An 11,704-nucleotide genomic window follows, 5' to 3' on the forward strand; every position below is an offset into this window, starting at 1 on the left:
CACTGCATGCCCCTCCCCCTTCCAAATGGAGGGGGGGTACAGGGGGCCCTTCTTCTTGCCCCCTCCGACCCAGAATGATTGTTCAGTTTTGGAGCATCACAACCGGTTTGTGTTCTGGACCTTCAGGCTCCACCCTCCAAACACCAGCCTTCCTACAGAGTGGGCGGGGCTTCCGGCAGCTGCAAAGAGACCCGCGCTCAGTAGTACGGGCCCACGTCCTCAAAGCCGGCGTAGCTCGGCCAATCAGGGAAGAGGCCATGCGAGCAGGTGGGGCTGCCGTAGCGGTCGAAGTGCATCTCCATGCGGCGGTCGGCGTGGCGGCCGCTCTTCACGTGAGAGCGGACGATGCAGTAGTTCCTGCCCTGGTTGCTGTCCCAGTGCTTAGCCCCGCCCACCTCATAGCAGACTGCAAACTCCACGTGCTGGTGAGGCGGCAGCTCTGCGGGGAGGGCCACCTCGTAGCAGAAGGTGTCGCTGTAGGAGCTGGGGTAGGCGTCCTTCATGTACTGGCACGCCACGTCCAGGTGGCTCTTCCACGAGTCAAAGGTCACCCGCAGCGTCACCGCCTTCTCGTACGACACGTTCTTGACCTTGATGGTGCCGGCGAAGGCCTTCTCCTTCAGGACGCAGTGCTCCAGGCTCACCTGGTTGGCCTCCAGGTTCTGGCGGAACAGCAGGTAGTCCGAGGAGGGCTGGGGGAAGTCCAGCACCAGCCTGCTGTCCTCGGGGGTCAGCGTGGGCGGCGCCCTCAGCATGTCCTGGATGCTGGCGGGGATGTCGATGGGGTCAGTGAACTGGGAGAACACCTTCACGCTGGTCAGAGCCAGGCCTTTGCTGTCGGCAAACGTCACCCGCTTCTTGGTCTTGGTGGCGCCGGTCCCGCCGGCAGCAGGCACCGCCTCCCCATCATCGTCCAGCTGCCGGACGTCCGGACAGGAGCTCCGTGGCGCCTTCTGGCTGTTGGGAGCGGCCACGAAGCTGAAGTCCTCATTGGACAGGTAGAGGGGTATGGTCACGTCGATCGGCATGTCGGACTGGGGGGGGCCGGGGAGCTGAAACGGAGAGAAGCCTCAGTCAGGTCAAGGGTCACTCGAGCTCACAGCAGGACGCCAGGCGCTTTTCTGTAGGTCAAGTTAGAAACTGACCAATCAGACGCCTCAGCAAAAGTAGGCGGAGCCTGCAGGCTCCAACATTCAAAACGTGTGATCATTGACAGTATATAGAGATTGACGGAGCACCTGTGAAAATACCTGCCGGTACCGTTAACGGGAGGACCAGTCAGTCACGTCCAGAGGAACCACCAGATGGCAGCAGAGCTACAGCCCAGCACCACAGATGATCCACCTGTGACGTGTGACGTCTCACCTGGTGGGAGTGGGGTGGGGGGGGACATCCTGACAGAACACATCAGCTGATCATCAGCTGTTTTAGACCTGCTGAGAAGACGACAGCCAACAGCTGAAGGAGTCTCAGAAGGTCTGGGGAAGTCTGATGGACCTGGACCTGGACCTGGACCTGGTCGGAGATCCTAACGGTTTCTAGATGCCAATCCGATTCTAAGTCACTTGATTTTCAGCACCAGCTGGTGCAGAGTCCTGATCCGATACTTTAGGGACAATAGAATCAACAGACCAGGATCATGAACCTCCTGTTATCATTTAGCCCATGAAGTCCCGCCCCCATCATGTTCTGATCCGTTTCCAAAGCGTTCCTCGTCGTCTTTTCATTATGACGATGTTGTTTTCTAGGACGTAGTTTCTGCAGAGCGGCAGGAGTTCATCAGAAATTCACCTCTGAGTTGTGGGCGGGACCACTGACGTGGAGTAAGTCTTCACTCATTTCCCATCATCCCTGTGTTTCTCTCCCTCTAGCTTACAGCCCCTCACACCTCCAGCTAACATTAGCAGTTTCTATCCAGCCGTACGGTTCTGGTTCTGATCCAGATTCCAGCTCAAACCAGGAAAACAAAGACGTTCACGGATCTGTTTGTCTGCGGGTGGATGATCAGATTGGGGGTGGAGCAGGAACTTGTAGCTTTGACAAACGGCAGGTTTTAATCTGCTCCTGATCACGTGATCCGATCGGATAATTCTAACTTTATATGATCAAACATGAAATGCTCTCTGCACCTCCTCCTGTCCGGAGGCAGTCTCCCTACAGCGTTTCCCTGGTAACAGTAAAGTGGGCGGGACTGACCTCCTCCCTAAGGTGAGTCCGTCATCACAGCAGGCTCATCAATGGGGGGGGGGCTAGCCTCTTTCCCACAAGACAGTGACGTCATTCTCCCTCTGCTGCCGTCTACTAACCATTCAATGGCATGCCTCCATTACCTGCTTCCCCGCCCCCCTACGGGCGCGTGCATAGTTCATGTACACGTATGGCACGCACAGAAAAAAGAATCCTTCACCTCCCCCAACACACACGCGCGCAACTCCAGTCAGTTGGGCGGTCCGGTCCGCTCTGCTCGGCTCCAACAGGTGCGGACAGCTGAGCGAAGCTCCGCCCCCGCCGCCATGTCTGCGCATGTTCTCCGCAGAGGAAACTTTCCGGCGCAGTTTGAAGTTCTGCGAACCGAACCGCGCCGGCGGACTGTTCACGCACGCGCAAACATTTCACAATGAAGCTCACACAGAAATCCCTCCGCGCGCCTCTTGTTAAGGTCACCTGAACCCCATGGACCCGCGCATGCGCGCTCACCTGCTGCAGGTCCGGAGGATCATCTGCGGGTCCGACAGGCTCCTGAGCGGCTCGCGGCCCGAAACACCTGAAGCTGCCCGCCCGCGCGCGCCCCTCTCCCCGAGCTCCGCCTGCTCTCCAAACCCCACGCGGGGTTCACGTGAACACTCCCACCAGCCAATGACAGCGCGCGCGGACGGAGTGATCGGCCTCGGGGAGGGGTTCCAAGAGGAGACGGGGAGGAGTCACGAAGTCCACCCGTACTCTGTGATGTCACGAGACTCGGAACCACTTTGCTCTGGACTGGATGAGACCCGAGCCGGGCCAGTCTCAAGACGAACCAGTCCAAAGCTCTCACATGAAACATCTTCAGGATCCAGAACACATGTGACTGTCATAGTGGTTAGAGGTTCTGGAGATCCGATCTGGACTCATTTAGTTCGTCTAAGACCAGTTCAGGATCTGGATCTGAGCGCTCTGCTTCACCAGGCTCTGGAGTCCAAGCGCCCCATCAGAACCAGGACCTTCCTCTGAAGAAGGTCCGGTCCCTGAGACTCCAAACCGGAATCCTGCAGACTCTGAATGTGGGTCATCAACAGAACACTCCTGTGTTCGTGGGTGGAGCCAGAGCCTGGATCGGCTGATCTGTCATCTCACAGGATCACTGCATGGAGGTCTACCGGAGGCTGCACACTTACAGATGTCTGACGTCATCTCTGATATTTCCAGAACCACAGAGGTTCTATTGGTGTGCTGGACGGGGGTGGGGCGGGGGGGGGGTAGTTGGTTCTCCTCCACCTCCTGCTTTCTGATGGATGGATGTTGGATAGATGAAGGATGGATGTTAGATGGATGGTGGATGGATGGATGGATGGATGTTAGATGGATGTTGGATGGATGGATGATGGATGGATGATGGATGGACCGAGGGTGGATGGATGTTCAATGGATGGATGAATGGATGAATGATGGATGGATGAATGGATGAATGGTAGATGGATGTTGGATGATGGATGGATGAATGGTGGATGGATGTTGGATGGATGGATGAATGGATGAATGATGGATGGATGGATTAATGATAGATGGATGTTGGATGGATGGATGAATGGATGATGGATGGATGAATGGTGGATAGATGTTGGATGGATGGATGAATGGATGAATGATGGATGGATGGATGGATGAATGGTAGATGGATGTTGGATGATGGATGGATGAATGGTGGATGGATGTTGGATGGATGGATGAATGGATGGTGGATGGATGGATGGATGTTTGATGGATGGATGAATGGGTGGATGGATGGATGGTGGATGGATGTTTGATGGATGGATGAATGGATGGATAATGGATGGATGATGGATGGATGATGGATGGACCGAGGGTGGATGGATGTTCAATGGATGGATGAATGGATGAATGATGGGTGGATGGATGGTGGATGGATGTTGGATGGATGAATGAAGGATGGATGGATGGATGGATGGTGGATGGATGGATGGACGAATGGATGAATGATGGATAGATGGATGGATGGTGGATGGACGGATGGATGGATTGATGATGAATGATGATTGGATGGATGGTGGATGGATGGATGGATGAATGGATGAATGGATGAATGATGGATGGTGGATGGATGGATGGATGAATGGATGAATGGATGAATGATGGATGGTGGATGGATGTTGGATGGATGAATGATGGATGGATGGATGTTTGATGGATGAATGATGGATGAATGATGGATGGATGGATGGATGGATGATGGAGGGATGGTTCCTCTTTCATAATAAAAGCCTGGATTTCAAATTAAATTGTTAATTAAGAATTACATCATACTTTGAGTCACGGCTGAAACAAACTTCCATATTTAGCAGCTGAAAAACCTCATCAATGCAAATGACATGAAAACACCTGATCTGATGTTTACACCTGAGGAAGGTGACGTGTGGGTCTAACAACAAACGATCCTTCTGTAACATCAACTGACATTAACACTAACAGGGCGATGTTATGCTAATGCTAACGGCTAGCTGTAATGACATCATCTCTACTTCACGTCTTTAGGACCTTTAGATGTTCTGAGAGAATCTGAAGCTGTAAACTATAACTGAAGGTTTTCTTCTGCAGATCCATGAGTGTGAGATCATCAAGACAGAATAACGAGCAGCTAGCTGTAGGAAGAGCTGAGGCTAAAGAACCCAAATCTGATGGTTCTGGTTCTGATTAGACTGGGATCACATTCCGTTCTTCTGAAGGTTCTTTCCTCTCTTTGTGTTCTGGATGGGTCTCGCAGTGATCAGGTGAGTGGGTCAGAGTCCACAGAACAGCTGAGTCCTGGTTCAGGGGGAGGAGCCCCCCCCCCATAGACAGGAGAGCATGCGGAACATGGAAACAGCTGATATGACCTCAACAAGGGTCAAAGCTCAAAGAGCACAACAACAACAACAACAACACACCTGCAGACATCAGAAAGGTGTAAAGAATGTTTCAGATCCAGAGGGTTTATTCTGACCAATAGCAGGACTGGAATACTGACCGTCTCTTTCTCTATAGAGGTCTATGGGGTCAGGATGTACTTCCTGTTTGATTCTACTGTCAATGATTCTGGACCATCACATTTAATTCACTGAGCTCAGCCTTCTGGGGTGGTGGTGGTGGTGGTGGGGGGGGGTCTCAGGTGAGTTCAGGAACTCCCGTGTGGTCAGGAACCTCTCAGGAAGTGGAGCCGGCTCCTGTTGGTTTCTCTGTACCGTGCAGGACTCTTATGTAAGAGGACCCAGTCGGACCTTCAGGAGCAGCACGTAAACATTAACTCAGAGATAAAGAGAATGAGGGCCATATTTGGGGTGGGAGGCGGAGTCAGAGCCTGCTGGGACCTTTGCTCCAGTCCACTGTTCCATGTCATCAAAGAAGACTGTATTGATCTGTGAAACAGACTGTTCTGGAACGAAGAGACTAGAACCTGAACCAGACTTTGGACCTGGACTTACAAAACCACACACAAGCACAGCAAGACACAAACATGAACACATGAACACACACACATGAACACATGAACACACACATGAACACATGAACACACACCAGCACACACATGAACACATGAACACATGAACACACAAGCATGAACACATGAACACACACACATGAACACATGAACACACACACATGAACACATGAACACACACACATGAACACATAAACACACACACATGAACACATGAACACATGAACACACAAGCATGAACACACACACATGAACACACACATGAACACATGAACACACACACATGAACACATGAACACACAAGCATGAACACATGAACACATGAACACATGAACACATGAACACATGAACACACACCAGCACACACACTCAAGCTTCATCTGTAAGAACAGTGATGGAGGAACACTTGGTTTTGACCTCTGATTTTTTTTAACAGTCAAACATAAAAAACTCGTAAGGTGAAACATCACGACTCCTAATTAGGGCTGGGAATCACTGGGTACCTCACGATACGATACGCGATACCTGGCTCACAATATCGATAATATCGCGATACTGCAATAATTGGTAGAAATCCTCTAATAACTAACATTATATAGAAGAACATGTTTTTTGGGACAATATATGCCTATTTATATTTTATAATAAAAAACTTTTTTTATTTTGTGCAACAAATTATAGACACTTTTGTGCAACATTGCTGAAATCAGTAAAACTGTCTTTGACGAGCATTGACAACAACTGAATTTGAATTATCTGTCAGATTCAATGTTAACAACAGTAAACAGGATCAGCAGTGACACTACTTAGTGCAGAATTGTTGTAAACAACAGAACAAAGTTAAATAATTCAAGTGGTGACAGTTATCTACCTCCAAGAGAACGTCACACCAAACGATGAATAATATAATGTTTTACAGCCTCTCTCAAAATTGACCGAATTTTTCGTTCACTTTTCTCTCACTTGAAAAGGGCTGAGCATCCAAAAATGAATTCTGATTTACTAACAATTCATATACTTTATTTTAATTACATTTAAATTTCAGTTCATACATCAAATCCTGCTTTTTTTATTTAAGAATTACTTTAAATTAACATTAGCAACAAGTAATTACATTAATTTGAAAACTTCACATTATAAATTTACCAAAGTTACACCAGGAGGTTAAACATCGAAGTGTATGAAAACGAAAATTCTGAAGTACACAAACAACTGCGAAGCACGCGCCCAGTTCCCACAGCAAACAGGAAGTAAGTGATCGCTGACATTCTAGCGCTCAGACAAAGTCACTTCTTACCGGCTGGATCTCCTACAGATGGAGGATAAATGCTGACAGGTAGACATGCTTCACACACGCTCTGAAGAGCCTGAATCTCAGCGGAGCTTCTCCCGAATGAGCGCGTGCGTCGCTATTAAAAGATGTCCGACGCAGCGCGCCCATCTGCTCAACAGTTCCGGCGCGTGACTCAGACGCTCAGCGCTACAGCCTCTTCAAATGAAAGTATAATATCAATACTTGATAAGAACCATCGGGAATCGATCGCAGGACTAAATATCGCGATATATCACAATATCGATATTTTGGCACACCCCTAATCCTAAAGGTCAAACATCACGACTCCTAAAGGTCAAACATCACGACTCCTAAAGGTCAAACATCACGACTCCTAAAGGTCAAACATCTCGACTGCATGTTAGAACTCAGTCACCATTTTTGTGGCATTCAAACGCCGCCATTTTGGAACCAGACGTCGTCAGTGAGCAGTGATAGGTCCGAGTCAATGTCTCTATGGCAACTGGTCTCACCAATCAGGAAAGTAGGCTACACAAAATCTGTCAATCAAACATTTTAAATGCTGGATGTGGAGGGCCAGCAGGCTCCGCCTACTTTAATGGAGCCATCTGATTGGTCAGTTTATAACTTGAACTGCATAAGAAATATTTAAAAAGAGGATAATCACGAATAAAAATATCATAAAAAGAAGATGATCAAGAAGATATTAGAAAAGTGTCAGATCCAGAATGTTTCCTCTGAGCAACAGAATGACCGATAACAGCTGGTTGTTTCTACAGTGACGTCTATGGGATTCTGCAAGTACGTCCTGTTTGGAACACCGGGAGGTGGCCCCTCTCAGTCCACTTCTATATACAGTCAGTGGTTCCACCCCTGCATGCTGACCTAAATCACATAACACCTGCACTGCAAAGTAAAACATTACCTTTGCCAATGACAGACAAGTCACATGATCAACTTAAAATACAGTTTCTCAGTGAACGAATGAGCAGGAAGACCAAAGAGGAGGGTGATGGATGAAGGAGGACATGAGGGAGGAGGCTGTGGAGGAGGTTAGATGGAGGAGGATGATCTGCTGTGGCGCCCCCTAAAGGGAGCGGCCAATAAAAGACAACTACACATCCTTCAATGAAACTATTTAAAGGAAGAAGAAATATCGAGCGTTTCATCATTTATCCAGTAAAAGAAAGCAGCAATCACTGACACATTATTTACTGTTTGATTATACAGTCAACGGCATCAATGAAGCACGAGACACACTTTAAAAAAACGATTTCATCAAAGATCAAAGATGATAATCTTTTAAAACTGAACGGAAAAAAAGATGTTTGAACTACAGAATAACAGTCACATGACAGACATGTTCAGAGATAGTGATGATATTAACAGTAACATTAAGGAGATGTGTATATATTAAATGACAAAATAATAATTAATAACATATTTATGAATAAAACATAAACAAAGGGAGGAGGGGTGTATCAGAGATCAAAGCATTAGTCCTCTTCAAATATTTTAAACATTCTTATAACTCCAGAAGGTTTCTGACATTTTTAACATTAATTTGCTCTAAACTACTGATGTGATTGTCCTCTAAATATCTTCTAAAAGCTGAAAAGTGTGTTTTTCTGCTGGTGCATTTGCACGTGTTAAGACAGAGTTTTACCAGAATCCAGAGGTTACTGAAAGTGAAGTTATGCTTTCATTCCAAATATTCCATCCTCTCTTTTTGGGGTGTTTGGTGTTAAAGGTTTGCTTTGTAGCCACTATGGAAGGTTAGAATACAGTAAGACAATACCACCACCTCAAGACGAACACCTGTTGTGGTCCAGATGGAATCTGTCTCAGTAATTCTGTATTGGTAATTATTGGTAAGAACTTTAAGATGAGCTTCTTTTTCCGTGGGGCTTAAGGTTATGAATATGGACCGAAATTGGGGCCAATATTATCCGAAACCCAAATACAACAAATTAAAAAAATATTGGTGTTTGGCCAAAATAAAGAAAAAAAAATCAGAAACTTTCTGCTATTCTAAAATAAAGGTAATTATTTTCAGCTTCAAATGTTCATTTTTTATGTTTCAAAACTCAAAATGTCATTTTCAAAACTCTTGTATTAATTTTAAATCTTTGTTTTATATTTTCAACTCTTTTTTTATTTTCAATTTAGAAATCTTTCAATTCGAAAACAAAAAGATTTGAAACTTAATTTTTTTTTTTTTTTTCAATTTTTGAATCCTAAAAAGACCCAAGAACTTTGACGTTAATTTGTTTGGCCCAACACTAATATTTTTTCAATTTGTTTTATTTGGATTTAAAATAATATTGGCTCCAGTTGAGCTCCGTCTGTTAAAGGTCATTTGTTCTCAATCTTGTCATCATTGCATCAAAAACAGCCGCGTAGGTCGGCTGGAGCGCGTGAGCCAGCACACTTCCTGTGAGCGTGGAGCCATTTCCGGTTTGGAAGCATAGAGCAGCTTGTTGGTGTAGACCCGCTGGTGTCCTGCAGGGGGAGCTCTGGAGGGTCACGGGCCTCCCCACTGCGCACGCGCACAGCCGCAGTTAGCCTGTCGGGGACGTCATCCTCCTCTAGGACCGCGGACCGGGATGTGAGACCCGGCGCCGCCGATCCGGTTCGTGAGAAGTCCAGGAAACCCCGGAGCATCCGCGCGAGTCTGAGCCGGACTGCCGCGCGGCTCTGCGGCCTCCGGAGGCGCGAACGGCGACACGTCAGCGGCTCCGCGAGCTAACTAGCTCTTCTACGTTCAGGTGGGCTCGGGCTCCGGGGTTCTGGTGGTTCGGCGGGAGAACGGGGGCTGCCATTCAGCTGCTGCCGCGGTAAAGTCCGGTCCGGTACCGGTGCGTCTGCTCTGCCCCCCCGCGGTGGCTGGGCGGTGTCTGCTCCGGCAGCCGGATGTCCGACAGGCCGCTGGGGCAGTGAAGTACACACCGTGGTGTTTGTGGACTGTGTTAAATTAAAGGAAATCCATACTAACAGAATAGAACCAGAACATCATGAGGACATCTGAACAGAACCGGGGGGGGGGGTATTCACGTATAAACAAAACATAAGTCGAACAAATATTGATGTTTGTGGACTTCATCAAACGGACCGACGCACTCATACGTCACGATGTCCGGGGCGGGGCGTCAGTCTCCTCATCTGTGGTTTACGTTCAGGTGATGGTTCGAATCCAGGATGAACACGGAGATTTCTCAGGTTTAAGGAAGTCCAGGATTCTGGTCGGTGGACCGTGAAGAAACGGGTCTCCCGGTCTCTGCTGTCAGCGGCGGGGCGGGGCTCTGTTCCTCACCGAAACATCAGCTCGTTATACGGAGGCCGATATGACAGCGCGGATCCACAGACACCTGGATACCTGTGATCCACAGGTATCAGGTGTCTGTGGGTCTCCAGGTGTCTGACTCTCCATCAACACGAACCTCCTTAAAACCTGCACCCCACCGTCTCCTCTGGGACGTTTTGCTGCTTCCATCAACCTGAATCCCGTTTTTCCTGAATACTCTTTGGATTCAGGTCTTCCTCTCTTCCCTCCTGGGGGAGCGGGATCTTGTAGAGACGTTTCTGGATCCTGCAGAGGATCACTCTTCATCCCCAGTCTCAGCTGCACATGTCGACTCATCAGTTACTGGACCCGACCAAGTTAATGCAGTTAAAACATCTCATCAGTCCGCCTTAAATCCGTTCATTGATTTTAAAAATCCAAAAGTTTGTTTTTCATTTTTCAAAAGAGGATTGGTGAAGTCAGTCTGAGGTCCAGCTGGTTCCTCTAAACCTCTTCAGCCTCGAGGAACCGGCTCTGAGGCGGAACCAGAACCATGAAGGATGTGTGGGCAGGACAACGAAGACAGAGATCCTTCCAGACAGGTGCAGACGTGCTGCATCACCTGGTCGTGGAAGTCCAGAGGGGTCAGCAGGGGGCGGGGCAGCAGGTTCCTCTGGTCTGATCAGGTTAGACTCGTTCAGCTTTCAGGTGAAGCTCTAGAACACAGACACACACTCTGATGTGTGAAGGAGGCTGGCGTGTACAGGTGTGTAAAACTGGCGCCCGCTGCAGAGCACTTGCATGTTCTGCAGCAGCACAGGTGAGAGCAGAGGCGGAACGAACGTGCAGGTTTCAGACTCACCTGAGGAGGCCACGTTTTCCTCCTCTTCCCCTCGTTTAGTTTCTTCAACCTTCCTCATTGTCGTCTGCACAGGTGAGGCATGTGGGTTGGTCATGTGACCGTTCTGCTCCACAGGTGTCTGCGGCGTCTCTGACATCACCGTGGCGTGATGAGTGGTGCGGCGCTCGGCGTGGAGATCGTCCTGGTCTTCTTCCTGGCGCTCTTCCTGCTGCACCGCTATGGAGACTTCAGGAGGCAGCAGCGCATGGTTCTGTTCGGCACGCTGCTGGCGTGGTACCTGTGCTTCCTCATCGTCTTCATCCTGCCGCTGGACGTCAGCACGGTCCGTCCCCCGCCACGCTTCAGTTCTGCAGAACTGTGGACCGGTCCTGATGTTCTGCTTCTGCTCACAGACCATTTACAGGCAGTGTGAGAAGGACCAGGCTGCCCCCTCCATCAGCCCGGCGCTCTCTAACCACACCCCCAACACGTCGGCCACACCCACCAAAAGGTAAGCCTGCAGGAGCTCATTTACACCTGTCAACCATCATGCAGTGGGTTTAGGGGGAAGCTGTTGATGGGGGGGCAAGAGGG

General features: G+C 48.8%; 2 protein-coding genes across 3 annotated transcripts in view; one reads left to right on the forward strand and one right to left on the reverse strand.

The window, feature by feature from the left end:
- ppp1r3b (protein phosphatase 1, regulatory subunit 3B) lies at positions 1-2,847 on the reverse strand (the record flags this gene model as incomplete). Its single annotated transcript, XM_036214398.1, is given in 2 exon segments — positions 1-1,052; positions 2,698-2,847. A coding segment is annotated over 1 exon segment (831 nt). The 5' UTR covers positions 1,029-1,052; positions 2,698-2,847.
- Positions 2,848-9,366: 6,519 nt separating this feature from the next.
- Positions 9,367-11,704, forward strand: part of lmbrd2b (LMBR1 domain containing 2b) — a 7,774-nt gene continuing 5,436 nt past the window's right edge. Inside the window, exons 1-3 of one of the 2 annotated variants that reach the window (XM_024298654.2) lie at positions 9,367-9,754; positions 11,246-11,453; positions 11,524-11,621. In XM_024298654.2, coding sequence (XP_024154422.1) covers positions 11,280-11,453; positions 11,524-11,621 — 272 coding nt within the window. In that variant the 5' untranslated portion in view covers positions 9,367-9,754; positions 11,246-11,279. Of the gene's footprint in view, positions 9,755-10,787; positions 10,956-11,245; positions 11,454-11,523; positions 11,622-11,704 lie in introns of those variants that run through there. The other variant, XM_036214397.1, reaches the window with a different exon arrangement.

Source organism: Oryzias melastigma, linkage group LG12 (assembly GCF_002922805.2).
Source record: "Oryzias melastigma strain HK-1 linkage group LG12, ASM292280v2, whole genome shotgun sequence".
In the NCBI taxonomy this organism is placed as follows: domain Eukaryota; kingdom Metazoa; phylum Chordata; class Actinopteri; order Beloniformes; family Adrianichthyidae; genus Oryzias; species Oryzias melastigma.